Raw genomic sequence first — 17,057 nt, 5'->3', positions numbered from 1 at the left:
AGCAATAGTAATAGTAGTTTATGTTCCAAATGTAGGTCGTGTTAAAGGAGCCCATCATCTTGAAAGTCAGAAATTATTTTTTTAAGACATTAACAAAAGAGGAGGCTGAAATGTTTTGCTGGAAATTCTTTTTGCTAAAATTGCTTTCCTCCCCTCAGTAAGATTATTTTATTCTAGAAGTGTCTGTTTTGGCAGAAGGGAAAAAGCTGTTTATCAAAAGTGTTAATAAACCTTGGAAACACTTCTGTTCTAGCTAAATCTAAAACTTTTCACTGAAGTCATAGAAATGTTGGTTGTTAGAGACGTCTTATCTCCAGCTGTAGATCAGGTCAGCCGTGACTTTGTCTAGCCAGTCTTTAAAAGCTCCAAGGATGGAGGCTTTATGGATGTTCTGGGTAGCCTGTTCCAGTGTTGAATTATTCTCCTCATGGTGATTTTTTCCTGATGTCTAGTCTGAGTTTTCCAGGCCAAAACTAGTGATCATTTGATTGTGTTGTATCATCTGCTACAACCAAAAAGAGTTTGACTGGAGACAGGCCAGTGGGTTATCTGTGCACCAGAGCTGTGAAAAAGATCAGCAGTTTCAGTGCTTGTGAAACAGAGCAGAAAGTAATCACTATTTCTACTGCATATAGGAGATTTCATCTTGTCTCCTGAAACATTGTCTAGCATGTCAGCTCCTTCCCACTGCACTTTGCCTCCTGGGGTAAGGGAAGAACCTGTTGGTGATTATCATGCAGAGGAGCTGAGCAAGAAAAGGTCTGATTGGCTCAACATACATCTCTACAAATACTTCTCATGTCAGTTTAGGAAAATGCTTTTAACAGTTCATTCAATTATGTTAAGCACCCATTAAAGGAATCCTGAGCTTTCCCTGGGGTCATTTCAGTTCTATGAGATTGTAATTGTTTGAGACTAATCATGATTTCTTCTTTTGCCTTCAGGTGATTTTAATTCTGACAAAGCTGTATGACTACAACCTGGGAAGCATCACAGAGAGCTCTCTTTGGAGGTATGGAGATAAATTGAGTTAATAATTACCACCTTACTTAAATAGGAAGAGCCTGATACAATTCTTTTATTGAATTTAATTGGATTTTTTAAAATGTGCTGGAAGGTTTGTAGCTAAACCCTCTCTCTCTCCTTTCTTTCATACTCAAGGACAAAAAGGCTGAAGTCTGAATGTCTTGTTTCAACTAGATAATATACTTCATGGATATGCTATCATTTGATTTCCCCTTTCCCACCTTATTCAGAATCAAATCAACCAATTGATTTATTTTTAGGAGAACTCAACAGCCTTAAGTCCCTGTTTATAATGATCTTATGGCTGTGTGATGATCCTTGTGAAAAGTCAGTGTTACTAAGACTGAGGAAATACCTGTGAGCGAATATTCAGTGTCTGTTTATTCAGAACTTGCTAGTATTAGTATCAGATAATTGATTTCCACTTCTGTGATGTTGACTACTAGATTGATTTATAGGGAATGTCTTGATACTTTCATGATTTCAAAGCATATCATGCACTCTGTGAACCAAAGGAAAGAGCTGGGCGGTGGTCTATTTCTTAAGGCTGTTGTTTGGATTCAATGAGAGCAGATGGTGCCTGTTTTTATCTCTCTGAAAAATGGATCTAAGAAGTGTTTACTTGATGTGTCCCTAGTGGTACTTTCATGAGTTATAAAGGATGAAAGGGAGGTTTTCTCGTGGTTCCATCTGTGAAACTTTGGTGGGAAGTCTAGGGGTTTTGTATGCAGGTCATTGGTGGAGGTGGACAGGCCACTGCCTTGATACAAGAAAACTTTGGGTATTTGAAACTAAAACTTCTTGTTAGGATGAACTTGTTTTGATAAACTTGTTTAGGAAAGACTTTTCATTTCCAAGGAAGAATTTTGGGTCAGAAGTAGAAATAACGTTTTTTGTTCAAGGAAGTGAGCAGGCTTTTAAGAGAATGACAGAGGAGGGATTTGACATGGGTATGTTCTGAACTCAGGCTAGTGCTCTACCCGCTGGCCTGAAGAAATAAAACAAACGAACAAATAAAAAAGACAAAAATCAAAAACCTAAAGAAATACAAAACTTCTAGGATTTGTTCCAAACAGCAACAGGAACCACTCAAAAGTAATAGTATTTTGTGGGGCGGGATAAATGGTTTCTCATCCTGCTGTGGAGGGATAATCAGATCTTTCCATGTCATATACATTGCTGCTATGGTTTGAGATCAAAACTGATCCTGTTTTCTCTTTGTTTTCACTATGGTGTGCACGCTGTAGTAAACGGCCTTTCAGGACGGTGGTTTTGGCAATGTTTTTCTGAAGGGGGTATGGGCTATATTGTTTCATTTCTCAATGGTTTTGAGAAAGAATATCCATAAATATGTAATAGATTATTATTATTTCTTCTTGCTACCCTCAGTCACTTCACCCTGCGAAATACTAATCTCTGTTTTATCAGTCATTGAGGAAGGCGTTTCAGCATGTAGAGACACCTCCCTCCCCATTGCTGACAGTGCTAAAGAACTACTTTACTCATATGATGCAGTGCAGGATTGTGTTAAGATACTGGTTTAGGACTGAAAATGAAACAGCCACATCGGAGTGGAAAATACACTTCTTATGGAGGTCTATGAATGTGGGCACAAAATTGTGCTGATGACCTTATGTTGTTGTCCGTTTCAGAATTGGTTTCTGTGGAACATGCCATGGTGGCATAAATTTTACCCTGATTAAAAGAGAAGGGACTGTGGGGATGTCACTGGAGGATGTTACCAGAAGCTGGGGCCTTGGCAACGTAGCAGTCCCAGAGCTCATGAGTGCAGTGCACTATTCTGGACTTCAGACAGTCCTAATGTCAGAACCTGATTAACAACATAGTAATAGTCTGATTGTTTCCTCTAGCCCAGTATCCTATTACCAAAAAGCAGTCGACGAAAGAATATATGAACAGAATTGTCATATTCCTTCCTAGTATTCTCCTAGTATTCCTACAATTCCTCCTAGTATTCTCCTAGCATTCATTCTTAGGGTTGAAGTTTAGGGTATTTCCTCAACCTTCATTTTGTTTATCAGGGTCTCAATAGTTTTACTGCTTTTAGTATACACCAGGGGATTAATATCCCATGAGCTAACTTTCTTAGTATCTCGAAGTGTGTTAAAATTTTTAGTATCTGTGACATCTTAGAGCAAGGAATTCCATAGATTATTTGAGGAACTGCTTGTCTTACTCTGAAACCATCAGCTTCAGGTTCACTTTGCACATGTCACTTGTCAGGACATGGTTGCAGTTGCATAGCCAACCATCCAGAATCCCTGGGCAAATGCTTTGGACTGGTAAATGTTGAAGGAGAACCAGGATAGCTAAAATCAACCCACTTGTCTTTGCAGTGCTCCATTATTCTTGATCGGCTCTTCAGTGCTGATGATGCTCTGAAAGCTGCCAGTGCACTTCATTGTCATTCCTTCATCCTGTTACCATACATAAGCCCCAGGTGGTTACACTCTGCTCTGTCCTGAATCTGGCTCTGCTGTTAGATCCCTGCTCACCATGCAGGTGTGCCTTCAGGTCACTAATAAATATCCCTGTGAAGATCCCAGGACAGCTTCTCTGTTCTTATTGTGGTGGAGAGAAATGACAAGATGGACATATCTTATAGTTTAATGCACCTGACAGAGAGGTTATTAGCTCGCTGTTGCTCCTCCTGGCTGCTTAAGTGACATGTTAATTTAAATCTTCCTGCTTGTTTGAAAAGGATAGAAAAAAGTAGAATTGAGAAAAGGGGAGAAACATATCTTGCACTTAAATGAATTTCATGCTTCTAGGTTCGATGCTGGGGAATGGAAGAAAGCATGATCTCACGTCTGGTTTGATTTTTGATGTCAGGGGTTCTGTTTCTGAAGGATAGAGGAGAAAGGTAGTTCTGCAGGTACCCACAACTGAAGAGGAATCTCTGCCTTGAATACATGACAAAGAAATACCACTCTTGCCTCCTGTGCTGAGTGCATTCTCAAAAGGTTGGTGAATGATGAGGGGCTGTTTAGAAGCATGTCACAGACACGAGTCATTTATGCTATAGCTGGTTATAAGCACATCTGTCATTTGAAGGTGTAGTTGGGTGATTTAAGCAGTCTTGTGACTGATGGGACTTGTAACCATCTATAACACAACTATGCCATTGCCTACAAGATATGAATCTGTCTTCTTTATAAACACACTACTACCTGCTAGGATGGCATTTCTTTGTAATTTTTCAGCCAGTTTAACTACAGCTGGCTTCAGCACTAATGGATGGAGATTGCCCTTCTAAAACTACCAATGAATTAAGAGACCACTGGTGACAGACATGAAGGGATGAAATACAGTAAGAGAAGAGAGTGGGGGAGAATCTAAACAATCTTCTAGAGTGCTATGGCTCTGTGCTCACCAAGCTTTGGATGGCAAGTGAGCTACTGCTTCTGTACATGGTAACAGATTTGGCATCAGGGTGGACCTGACTTTAATTGCACTATTATCCTCTCAGCAGACTTTTTCCACTTTAGTTGAGGACTTTTTATTTACTTTTTGTTATTCTCTTTATAAAAGAGGAAGAAAATGGAGGAGAAAAGATTATCTGTCACTGAGCAATTAACTGAGTGTATTGGATTTATTTCTCTTCCTCTCCTAGATATCTCTCAGATTACAAAGAGGATTAAGCTGTAAGAGTTAGGAGAAGATGTTTTTTACCACTGGAGAAAGATAAGCTTATGTTTCCAATAAATAAAAATGTCAGAATAGTGACTATGGTATCCATGAGCTGCAGACAGCTGTGGGGGAGGGCTAATCTTTTTTCTGTTTGTGTAAATATGATGCTCTGGAAAGATGTGCATGCAGGACACTTTCCCTCAGGGCCTTGAGAGGCTGACAAGCAATGAGTGCTTCCATTCACCTCCTTGCTGCCTTATAGCTCTGTATTTGATCAGGAATGAGTAATTTCATGGAACTTGCTGTAAAAATAGCAGTAATTAAACTTCGCTTTTCAGCCAGAAAGTAGGGAGATGTAGAGTTTGCTTGGTTTGAGAGCCTTTATGTTCTAAGTCATGATCTGTTGCTCTGTTAGTCCTGGAAGTTACTGATGATACTTCGACATTCCAAACCTGTGCCTGAACTGTGAGCTCCCCAGACTGGGAGTGCTTAACACTTCCAGACTGTCCTTCACTGTTCCTGCTTTCTTCAGTAAGGAAGCTTTAGCACATATGCCATAAAGGAATCTCAAGGACTCTTAAAAATACCTATGCCTCATATAGATCTAGCTTTAACTTCCCATACATAAAACAGGGGGCATTAAGAGTTGCTTTCCCCACCCCAGAGAGCTTACAATGTATTTAGCTGACTGGCATCTGCAATATTTTGAAGATTGCCTGGTGATAAATATTACAGAAGTCGCAGCAAGATAAAAATTCTCAGAACTCCAAGACTCTGTTTTTAGTTTTTTCATGGCCTTTTTGTTTAACCTTGAACCGGTGTTTTAACCATTCCATCAGTTTACTCATCCCCAGCTTCCAACGCTACCATTGCCCATCATCCTGCAACTCTGTCCTTTCAAGAAGGGAAATTGGGTATGTAAGCCAGAGAAGAATCAGAACCCTCAGAGCATCTCTGCCTCTCAATATAGGAATAACCTTAATTTATTCTATAGGACAACTTGATGAAATAAAGAATTCCCTGTCTTTACTGTGTTCTTATCCTCTTCCGCTCTCAGCTGCTGCTGGAGCCAAGATATGGGGCTAAGGTAGACCAAGGTACTTGGTACTAAGGTCTAAGTACCATTGTGTTATGTCTGTATGTTGAGTAGTCCCATAATCACCAATTATGCATGGGAGTGTTTTGGTGAAAACCCTTATTGTTCATGGGTTTGGATTAGTATGTTAAATAATGAAAAGGAGCAATAGAGCAACAGGAATGTGTTCTTTTGTGGCTGCTCTAGGAATAGAAGCCTCAGGGAGAGGTATCCGAATACCTTGCAATATTAGCCAGATGATCTGTTAGACATCTTTCTCTCCCTTGAATCGTGTTGTTCGAAAAGCCTTGGCTGTGAGTTGACCCCATCTGTGTGGTTATAAATACTATAGTTGCTTTGAAGCCTCACATATTTATGTTTCTGCATGCAATTTTCTGGCTCCTTGCTATGTGAGAATGCCCCCTCTACGGATCAGAGCTATAGCCACCCATGTAATCTTCAGTATTGTTGATGTGTTTGGGGAGATTTTCTTCCCTAGATTAGAGAGTTCTTGCAACAGGAGACTTGAAAGATTGTCAGTATTTGCTTTCTTCCTTTGAGGGGAATTACCAGGATATGTCTGTTATTGTATTCATCATTCTCCTGCACGTTTTATGCTGGTTCCTTACGTCTGTTTTGTGGATGGGCTGTTCTCAACTTACATTTATTTTCTACCTGCTGAGCCACATTTACAAGGTCATAACTTGTGGCTTAGTGGCACAGTGTGCTCTGCAACAGCAGATTAGGGTCTTCTATCTGAAGTAGGTAGGAGAAGCAAATCCATATGAGAGGAACTGACAAAGTGAGGGGAAGGAAAGTCTCATTAAGCACATTTTAACCAACAGTTTTGTGGGAAAGGGGAACTTGAAAAGGACTATTTGAAGTGCTTTTATCTATAAATACGGTTCTTCAGTTGCTCAGTGTGAGTAAGTCACTTTTCTTAACTGAATATCAGAGCTTGATAAATGCTGCTACGTTATCTCCCATGGGCATTTAGTGAAATTGTAACAATGACATTTCCTTGTATCTTTTAATTTTTTTCATTTTTGCTCCTGCAAACATATGAACCACTGGCTGCTCTGTGTATAGATGCTGGATGGCATCTATGGGGGGAGGGAAGAGTGAGTTTGCACACTCAGCTATTTGCGTAGGAAGCAGTATCTTTTTACGGTTTGATCGCAGCAGGAGATCTGCTTGCACTGGAAGCAGCCTCAGAACATGGATTTCATGCACCGACTGAGTGTGGAGCTGAATGCAGCCTTTTTCCTGTGTGATGGGATGCTCTATTCAGCCATCAGGACCCCTAGGGACCTAGCAGTTTCTATAGCTATCAATTTTTTACATGAGAGGGCTCATTTTACCCTGGTGACGAACAGTAATAAAAACTTCTAGCACAGTCAACTCTTCTACTTGGTTGCCAGAGTTTCCTGGGATGTTTTGCCTACTATCAAAAAGAGCTCCAAGAAAGCTGGAGAGCAGGGGGGAAAACAACCAACCAATTAAACAGAAAACCCACCCAAAAAACCAAAATAGACCTACCTAGGAAACAACCCACAGCAGATGCTTAAATAGGTCCTAGTTTAGCCAGAAACTTAAATCTTACTGAATTTTATTACATTCTTACCCTCCTGAAGAATGAGGGCCAGTATAACCCTTGCATTTTGTGGCATAATGTGTGTGTTTGCTTAATCAATCTCAAGTAAGTTCTGCCTTGACGTAGCTTGAAGAATCATACCCTGATATTTTGAAGGATCAGATTTGGTTGAGGATTTAGTGGTGTGCTCCTCATTGCCTGGTCTGTGTGGATAATATATTCAGCACTAATGACAATGCAAATTTATTAAGCATATTAAAAATGTGTTCTCTGTTGCAGCCAGTCATGAAATGTAGGAGTGTTATCAAGTATATCGAAAAGAACCCCAATCCATTTTCTGCATGAAAAAAACATGTAAATCAAGATAATGAATATTAATACTGACATATATTATCAATACACTGTAAATAACAGATGCACAATATTCATGTCACTTTATAGACATACAGTATTTAAATGTAGTTTGGCATTTTTGTTCTGCAAATTAGAAGATGAACTTGCACATCTGTTTCCTAGACACTACCTGTTTGCACAAATGATATTGGTTAAACATGGCAGAACTATCTCTGGTTCCGGTCCATGGGGTTCATCCGTCTGTTGTGGCTGTGTAATAACTGCAGACAAGCTAGACTGGAGCTGATATGTAAGAGGAAAGACAAACAGCACAGTAGTTACCAGTTCATACACAGAAAGCAAAACACCCTTTATGTTCTGATATTTCCATCTCTTTCTTATCGATGCAGTCACTCTTCCTTTTGCAAAGCTGGGTAAAGTTGTACTTATCTTTTCAGAGGGGTGTACACTCCACTAATCACAAAAAGGGAACAATTCTGCTTGAGTGAATTATGCTAGCTTGAGTCCTGAACTCTAAGGTCTTCAGATCCAGGTCCCAAATATTTCTGCACCTGCACCTTGGGAATTATCCAGACAAACATTCAAAGTTTATTGTTACTATAGAAAGAGCCAGACATGTCAATAGGTCTCTCTTGAAGGACTTAGTGAAACACCTGGAAACTACTTGCTGTGAAAAATGAATGTTTAAATATGTATCAATGGTATGTTTGTTGTCCAGCATAAGCCACCATTTACAGCAAAACATAGCAGCTTGCTTGGAAGTGTCCTTTTTTCTGATTTCTGCAACCTACCAAATAATTAGACAAAGCAGAAAAGGAGAAATAAAGCCCACAATTAATCAACTCGTGTCTCCAATAGTGATACCAAAGCCAGCTTTGGAGCGTGATCCTGCCAGTGGCTCCTGTGTCTTGGAGCACAATGTAGTTCTCAGCTGCAGCAGGCTTTTCTTTCTCATGTCAGAAGCTTAGTGGGGGTGGAGAAGTAAGATATCGATGCATGAGCTGTTCATTAGGAAGCTGTCCTTTAGGAATGCCCAGGGCCTGTGGGTGAAACATCTCTATGTGTGCACCAGTATTGTTAGTGAATACTGTGCTTTGCAGGGGGTTGGAGCCATTAGAGCAAGGAAGGTTCATTTTGCCTTTTGTCATTAGGATGTACCATTGAGGGCCTATGTGTACTCAGCACTGAGAAGGTTTGTGCTTGTATGACAGGGGTAACTTGAGGAAGACTCGATTCCTGGTGAGCAAGGAATTAGCTTGCAGCTCGACTTCCCCTTATCAAGGCTTGGAGGAGTCATGTGGGGATTCAGGAACTTGTCTATCTTGGCTGGCAGTCTCCCACTGCTATTGTGCCGAGTCATTTCACTGGTGAGGTGCATTAAGTGGTAGGTGAAGATGTGTTCTGTTGATTATGAACATCAATTGTAAGGCACTCTAAACTATACAGTGCTCTGCCAATGGGAGGTAAAAAGCCTTCTTTATTTCTTTCACCCATTATTTCCCCCTATCCCCCAGATGAGTTTCTTCTGTAAGGAAGTTACATGACTTTCCCTAGCATGCATTTTAGTGTGTGCTGTGTAGTTGGGTATGAAGATAAAACCTCTTTTCAGTGATCTTGAAGTATAGATAGTGTGTGTTTAAGAGACACTGAGTTGAAAAGTAATAGAAATGCAGAGATGCCACATGCATCGTGTATTAAATGACTTTATAAGGAGAGTAAGACTGATATCCGATCTTCCCCCAAAGCAAAGTTCTTGCAGAAAGACAGTGTTGTTGCTTCTGCTAATGTGCTTTTACTGCTGTATTTCAAGACTCTATGTACATATCTGTGTATGTGTTCCCGTTCATTTCCTTCTGGTTTTCCTTCAAGCCTGAGCTCCTGGAGTCAGGTGACTGCTCACAATCTCAGTTTTTCCATGGTGGGAGAAGGCCCCACTTCCTGTTTTTCACATAGTGAAGAGAGAATTGAATGGCTCCATCTGCCGTACAGATGGGAAAGGCCAAAGATAGATTCTTCACACCTGGTTCCTGAGAGCTTTTTTTTCATTGCTTAAAGTATCTTGTCTGGAAAGACAAATCAGGATGGGATGGAAGGGCAATTGGAATGGGGTGGATTCCTCCATGAACTGGATGTGTAGATGCTGCTTTGTCATACTGAAGGCTGAGGTTCAGATCACAGCTCTGATCAGGGCAAGCAGAGCCTTGAGCCTGGCTTTCCTGCAAACCAGCTGAATGTTGATTGTTGGCTTACATGATTAAGCTGTCCAGTAATTAAAAAAAAAAAAATAATAATTTCTGTTCTGCTGGTGAACAAAAGCAAATTTTGTTTATGGAGATTTTTGTTCTTTCATGGTGGTAATGCTACAAAGTTATGCTCTCTCTTAGGGCAAAACAGGAGGAGAGGGGACACCCCCTCAGAGTTAACTGGGAACCAGGTATTTCCCATATATAAGGAAGAAACACAGCTGGGTGGGAAGGACACAGACACTGGAAGGCAGTCTGAGGAGATGGCAGGTTCTGTATTACTGATTAAAAGCTGCCAGTCTTCCCCAGAAGGTTGTGACTGCTGGTCTTGAGTCCCTGAGAGATTTTTGTTAAACTGTAGGCTTTAAAATCTGCACAGCACTCAGCTGCCAATCTGATGGGCATTGTGACCTCTGGGGAAAAAGGGACTGCAGACAAAATCGGGCCAGTGCTGTCCTTTTACATTTGCATACAAAACCCTTTTAAAATAAGCTAAAAGGGAAACAAGAGGCCAGAAGAACTGTGTGCTAAATAGCCCTCTGTAAGACAGGAGGATGAAAGAGAAGCTGTAGGCAGGGCTAAACTCCCATTGTGCTTTACCAACAAGTCACTGTGTTCTTACTGATAGTTCGGGTGTGTTTACATTGTCTCAAGCTGTCTCAGCTCTGAAAGATAGATTTAGGAGGGTGACAACCACAAATTTTTGGTCTCCTCTTTATTTCTGTTCTTGCTTGTAGGAAGGAACATATCTTCTGTTTAGAGCTGTGGAATGAGAACCACAACTGTGAGTCCTAGCCTTCCTACATACAGTTTTAGGCAAGCTTCTTCACCATTGCATGTGTGGGTAAGGGGGTTATGTTACCTGTCCATCTGCAGTAAATGAGCTGAGAGTTTTGGATGAAACTGGCTAATAGAAACCAGTCCTGGAACAGTTAGAGTGGAAACACAGCTGCATAAGCCTACAGTCTCTATCCATGGCTGAAGCCTAACAGAGATTTGGCCTATACGTTACCCAGCCAGACTTCTGGTATATCCAGTGCCTAACAGGACCTTGAGACATCTTTGCAGGCAGGGTGGATTGTCATCTTTGGGTCAATTTATGATATCTTTAGTTTGGATTTTGCCTGAACAAGGCTAATCCTTGCTGAAGGGTAAGAAATGAGGTTAAAACCCATTCCTTTTAAATAGTCAGTTCTCTTTCCAAGGAAGGAAAATCAACACAGAAGATGCTATGGCTGTGGACTGTGTGGCATTTCTGGGAAGAAGTACTAGATGGGAGAAGCACTAGAGGTAGCAGCAAAATGGAATCTTTATCAACCTCACTTGTAATAGTTTTTCTTTGTGAAGATATGAAACAACCTTTTTTCCTAATTGTAACTTCTCAGCTCCTCTGTTCTTGTGTTTTCTAGGAGGTGAGAGTGGCAACAGCCTTTTTCCTCTTTACTCCATGGTAGCACTGCTTAAGTGGAAGCAACACTCTTCCATACTATGGAGTATGTAAGAATGCAAAGTTTTTGCACAATTCTTCCTCAAAATGAGTTTTCCTTTTTGGAGTCTTCAAGAGGTGGTCTGCTTTCTCCTAGTCTGCCTCCAGCAATGCCCAACAAATGAGAGCTATTGTCAGTGTTAAACACTCAATAAGAAACCTACTACCTTTGGGATAATTTTTATTTCTTGCCCCACTAGAGAAATCAGCTTATGCCCCAAAGCATGAATTCTGATGGCTTGCCATATTAACATTAATACTTAGTTAAATATGTAAATTATATATATTATAGGCTATTAAATTTATTGGCCCTTTCCAGTAAGCACGTCTGTGTCTTGCAAGACTCTGACCTCCTTTTGCTCTGAGCAGTGTGCACTGACTACAGGCACTGTGGAAATATAATTTCTCTTCACTTCCCTGCCAATGCTGGAATGACGATGTACTCTCTTGTTATGAGGCAGCATAAAATTTAGAGGCTAGTCACGATGAAGGTAGTAAGAAAGAAACTTAAAGACCTCAGTAAATTTCCCTTCTAAGTGTTCCATTTTCAAAGGTAAATGCTCTTATTCTTTGTAATCTCTCTTTGTATGTTAACAGCTTTCACAATGCTAACTCTTTTGTAAGAAAAGCACATTACAATCCCAGTCTGCTTTATCTCTGGTAAAGGAGCCAAAGGAGAAAGAAGGAAATACATTTTTTATTTTTTCTTTAAAGTCTACCAGCTACTCAGCACACATGTACTATAAATTCAAGACGTGGATGTTACTCAAAAGAAGCAAGTGTGATGTCACAAGTGTTTTAATAGCCTTTGATTTATTTCCTTAAGTGCTTTATTAAGATGATGCACAACAGCGTTTGGAAGCCAAATGCAGGCTTAGGAGAGACTTGGAGGAGTTATTTTCAATCTCTTGACGTTTCTTCCTCAACACAGTAATTTGTTTGATTGGGGCAGAAGGGCCCTGGATTCAGAACAGGGATTCAACTTCTTATTTAGTGTTTCTTTGTGAGTTAATCAGCCCAGTTTGTGATCTGAGTAGGAGTATGAATGAACTTACTGTGATATGAGAGCTGCATGGTTCAGAGAACTGGCTGGGGTTGGGAGATTATTTGTGTTCTGTTGCTGTATGGGTTTGTGGGTATTAGATAGTGAAATATTTGGTTAGGCACAATCAAGAATCAGAAAATTCGTGTGTATCAAAAGTCAGATGCAAGGAATCCTCTCCTGGCAAGATATTTCTAATGACATTCTGCAAGGTTAGTTCTAGATGCAGTGGTATAGGGCATTTTTGCCATTAGTCTGGTAATAAATCTGGTATAATTTCCAAGTTTTAAGACAGGCAGGGTAATGAATCAAAAAGAGACCTGAGATAGTCACAGTGAGCAAATGGATTACTCGGTAAGCTGAGCTCGCTTGAAGAAATGTATTTTAGTCCAACAAAGCATAATAGTAGGACAAGGTCTGAAGGTTGTACTTACAGTACTATATACTACCTACTTATAGCATGGAGAAGAGCTGTGATCGGACAGTGTGTAGGAGCTCAAATAGGCAAAGAGCTGTACATCATGTCCCATTGTGAAGGGGGACTGCTTTGATCAGTGGCTATGGAACCTAAGGAGTTGAATTTTTAAAGAAATTAAAACTACAAAACATTTATTTTAAGATACTGATTTGGCATGAAAAGCTTTTTGTGACGTACAATTTTCAACAAAACTCTGCACCAAGGATGGGATTTCTGGGCAGAATTGAAAGAGAAATGGAAAGTGCAACAGTGCATTGCAGTGTTTAGGACGTTTCTATGCTCCAGCAACATTCTAAATATGCCTATGAAGGATGCCATCTGTGGCCCAGAAGGTCACAGAATCCCAACTGCTGGAGGCTGGCATTTGGAGGAAAAACTAATGCGTGCTTCCCAAGGTTTTGCACAGATATCTGTCATTAACCACTATCAGAGACAGGGTACTGACCTAAATGAACTTCTACTCTGACACAAGATGCCCACCCTGATACTGTGGTAGAACAAAACTCTATACATGTAAATGTACACATTGGAAGTATTGCTATTGTGATGTAGTTGCATTTCATAGCTAAATTTGCTCATTTCCATTTTGTGAATATAATTATTTTATATTAATCCATTACAAATTATCCAATTCAGCACAAGACTAACTTGGTGAAACGTTGATTTGAATTAAAAGAATAGACATAAAATTAAACAGATCTGAAACATCCCCCTAAGGTCATGCGTACAGCAAATGCTTAAAATTGCAAGTGAACCAAGTCTGGTGTCTGTAAGGATAGTGACTTGGGAGGTGAAACAAAGCAAAGAAAATATATCATGAATGGTGAAATGAGGTGGGCAAAAGATTGCTCAGGCCAGGTAAAAAGATGACAAATACTGAAGAGAGCTGGTGGAGGAAACCTAGTTTTCAAAGCAAAGAAAATTAGACATGGTTAAAGATTAGAGGGGTTGCATGAGGAGTCAGCTCTTCTGCTTGTATTAATTCACTGACCTGAGTCAAACTGCACTACTTTCCACTAGCTGTTGATCTGCTCCAGAAGTGACTTCTGGCCACTGATATAAAAGCAGCATCACCCTTCTTGTTAGGTTTTTCTTCTTACTATTGGTGTTATTTTGATAGCTGCTATTACCGCTTAGTTTTTTAGCATTATCAAAATGCAAAGTAAACAGAAAAGGTGGTTGAAAATACTGTTAAGTGTAGCTATAAAGTCTAATCAATCTATGTCCCATTAGAAAATAATGGTCAGTATTGTAATAAGTATAAATTCATTGTCCAGCCCCTCTACTAATGTAATTAAAAAGGCATTGGGTTTGACAGTTGGCTTCTCTTACATTCAGTTGCTTCTTATTGTTTCAGAAGAAACCTGCTGAGTCAATTGGTTTAGAAAGAAGATGGAATAAACCTCTCAGAGTAAACAAGGCTTGTTAATTTGCAGAATTTCTGTTGAAATTGCTTGAAAAAAAACTTGTATAAAGACATAATAGCCTAATTTTATGTGTGTGGATTATCTCTGATGTGCAGTAACTCCTGGAATGCTGGTTAGTGCTCTGAAAAAAAAAGGAAAAAATGGGTTTTTTGTTAGCTTGGTGTGGGAGAAAATGAAAAATGCAGAATTATTCATTAAATGGATTCCAGTGACAGAGGAGCTGCATGTTGCAACTTGCTTCCAAACCAAATCCAAAATCCAAGTGCATCTCATTTAGATGAGGGAAGGTCTGAGGCTATTTACTCCTGTTATAACAACTAGCACTCTAGCCTTTTTTATTGTAAGCAATCCCATCACGTCAGTAAGAATTCATCATTGAATAAGGGAGGTCCATTTCAGTTGTATGAAGGGCTGTTTTGGATCAAACCAAAGATCATCTTGATCTAGTACCTTTTCTTCAATGTGAACCTGCAGCAAATGAAGAAGAAAGTGTATAAGAACAAGGCCAATCATGTGTGTTACTTTCCTGATGTAGCCTTCCAGCTAATACTGAGTTCTGGCTCCAGGACTTTATAAAAAGAGCAGAAGTGTTTAACAGAGGTATTTCTTAGCGCTTGGTGGGTGTGTTTATGTGGGGGTTATTCTTCCTTCTCAGAATGTATCCATCCTTTGAACCAATACAAACTTTTAGCATCCAGAATGGTGGACAGCTGAAAAGCCCCAGGTGTTTGTTGGCCTGTGTCAACTGCAGTGAGAGCTGAATTAATGTTTGAGAATGGAGAAGTTTTCTGTGCCTTTAGCTATCCAATTTCTTTTCCCTACACCTCTTTATATATATGAAGTCCTGCTGTGTGATGAAAACAAATTCACCCAGCTGTATTTTATCTTATAAAATGAACTTACCACTCACCATGTTGAATAGAATACCCTGTGGAAGTGAAAAAGAAGTAAATGACACAAAATTTCACTTGTATGTAGCCTTTAGGGCAAGGAGCTCCATATGGCAGATGGAGAACAGAATGTCTTTGAGTTTTATTGATTGGTCTTTAAACATTGCTTTATCCTTTTAATGAATGGAGAAAGTAAATGGGATGACTTTGGAAAGCTCCATTAAGTAATAAGGAAAAATTCTTGTTCCTTAGTAAACTTGTGCTGTATAGATTTGTACTCTGCTGCTTACTAGAAAATAGAAGTATGGAAGAATAAAGTAGTGGTGGCCCTGGATGATCTTCAGCTCTGTATTGCTTCTAGGCTGACCATATTGCTCCTACCACCTCAGAAATAATTTTCTCTTCAGAGAGGTGTCAGTGACCTTGACTCTGAAGACCCAGCTGCTTAGGACACATAATTCAACACATCAGTGACTCCTATTTAATTAGTGTGCCTGAACCTACAATATGGACCTTATTGGCTTGTTAATTAATTTAATTTTCTGAATGAATTTAGTGGTAACTGCCCTGCCCCCTTCTGGTTGAATGTGATGTAGAGAATTGAATCTACCTCCTCCTTTCCTGTTTGATAGATCTGATTTCTCATGAAGAAGACCCCCTCCAAAAATACCTGTAGAAATCTTGGTCAGAAAGGAAAAAGCAGAGGGAAGTAAAATTCTAGCAGGCTGTGTCCTCTCTGTTCTGAGAATGAAATCTGAAAGGCAGCCTTAGCTTTTGTAAGGCCTAGACATTCACAATCTGGTAGGGTGAGTCAGCCTCTACTGGCTGCAAAATATCTTTCCACTGATGGGGAGGAAAGTTGGGGAAAAGGGGAATCATGTAGTTATTGCCAGCACTACTCTCGGTGGCTCCAGGTAATGTCATGCATGGATGATACCAACACTCACCATGTCTACCTGCCCTTTTGCAAGAACTCTCCCTCTCTCCTTAAAGATTAAGCATTGACACCTATGTTAGTAACTTTAAGGATCTACTCTTGATGGAGGGATTTATGTTACTTTGGAAAACGCAAAAAGGCCATAGCTCAGTCTGGCACTTAGGGGAAGTACACATGAGATGTGTGGTGTAAATCTGGCTGTGTAATTCCATTCATTTTGGCACCTGTTTTATTTCACATAGAAACTGATGTCTTCCAGCTGCACTTAATGAGCTCAAATCCATCCAGGAAGTGGGAGAGGATGCTGAGTGAATCAGCAACATCTCAATTGCCTTAGAGCCTTAATTTACATGTGTATTTGGCCTACACTTGACAGTCATCATGTACTGTCTTAACAATACCCCACTGGGCACTGTCATCCTGTCCTCCCACACAGGTTTGTCCCTTCCTTTCCTTTCTAAAATGCTGCTTCTCTGGCCTCCCTGCTTTTGTCATTTCCTTTGTTACTTTCAAGAAGTTTTAAGCCTTGCTCTGAAAGCTATATAATACATTATAATTTCTTATGGAACATCAACATAAGAGCCCAGAACTTTTCTGAATGCAGATGTCATAAACATTTGTATTCTCAATCACTAAACCTCTAGCAGGCTTTTATGTAATTATATATGGTAATTATACAGACTCTCCTGTAAACTGTCATTAAGTCTGTGGAAAGGCTTGTACAGATTTCAGTAAGCTTTGGATCAGGCTCATTACCAGTTTTTCCTATTCAAACAGGCAGAATGTTGTTTTCTGCTTTGTTTTGTCTTTTTTTGTGCCATCCATAAGTACACAAGGTTCTTATAAATTGAATT

At 39.9% G+C, this 17,057-nt stretch overlaps 1 protein-coding gene across 1 annotated transcript in view; it reads left to right on the top strand.

Annotated features, from left to right (window-relative positions):
- LOC141946071 (VPS10 domain-containing receptor SorCS1-like) overlaps positions 1 to 17,057 on the top strand; it is a 296,692-nt gene that overhangs the window by 91,185 nt on the left and 188,450 nt on the right. Inside the window, exon 2 of the mRNA XM_074875239.1 lies at positions 945 to 1,012. Coding sequence (XP_074731340.1) covers positions 945 to 1,012 — 68 coding nt within the window. The remainder of the gene's footprint in view (positions 1 to 944; positions 1,013 to 17,057) is intronic.

The sequence above is a fragment of the Strix uralensis genome, chromosome 7 (assembly GCF_047716275.1).
Source record: "Strix uralensis isolate ZFMK-TIS-50842 chromosome 7, bStrUra1, whole genome shotgun sequence".
NCBI classification, from domain to species: Eukaryota; Metazoa; Chordata; class Aves; order Strigiformes; family Strigidae; genus Strix; species Strix uralensis.
Note: the sequence above shows the minus strand (reverse complement) of the source record. Positions and strands in the feature narration are given on the sequence as shown.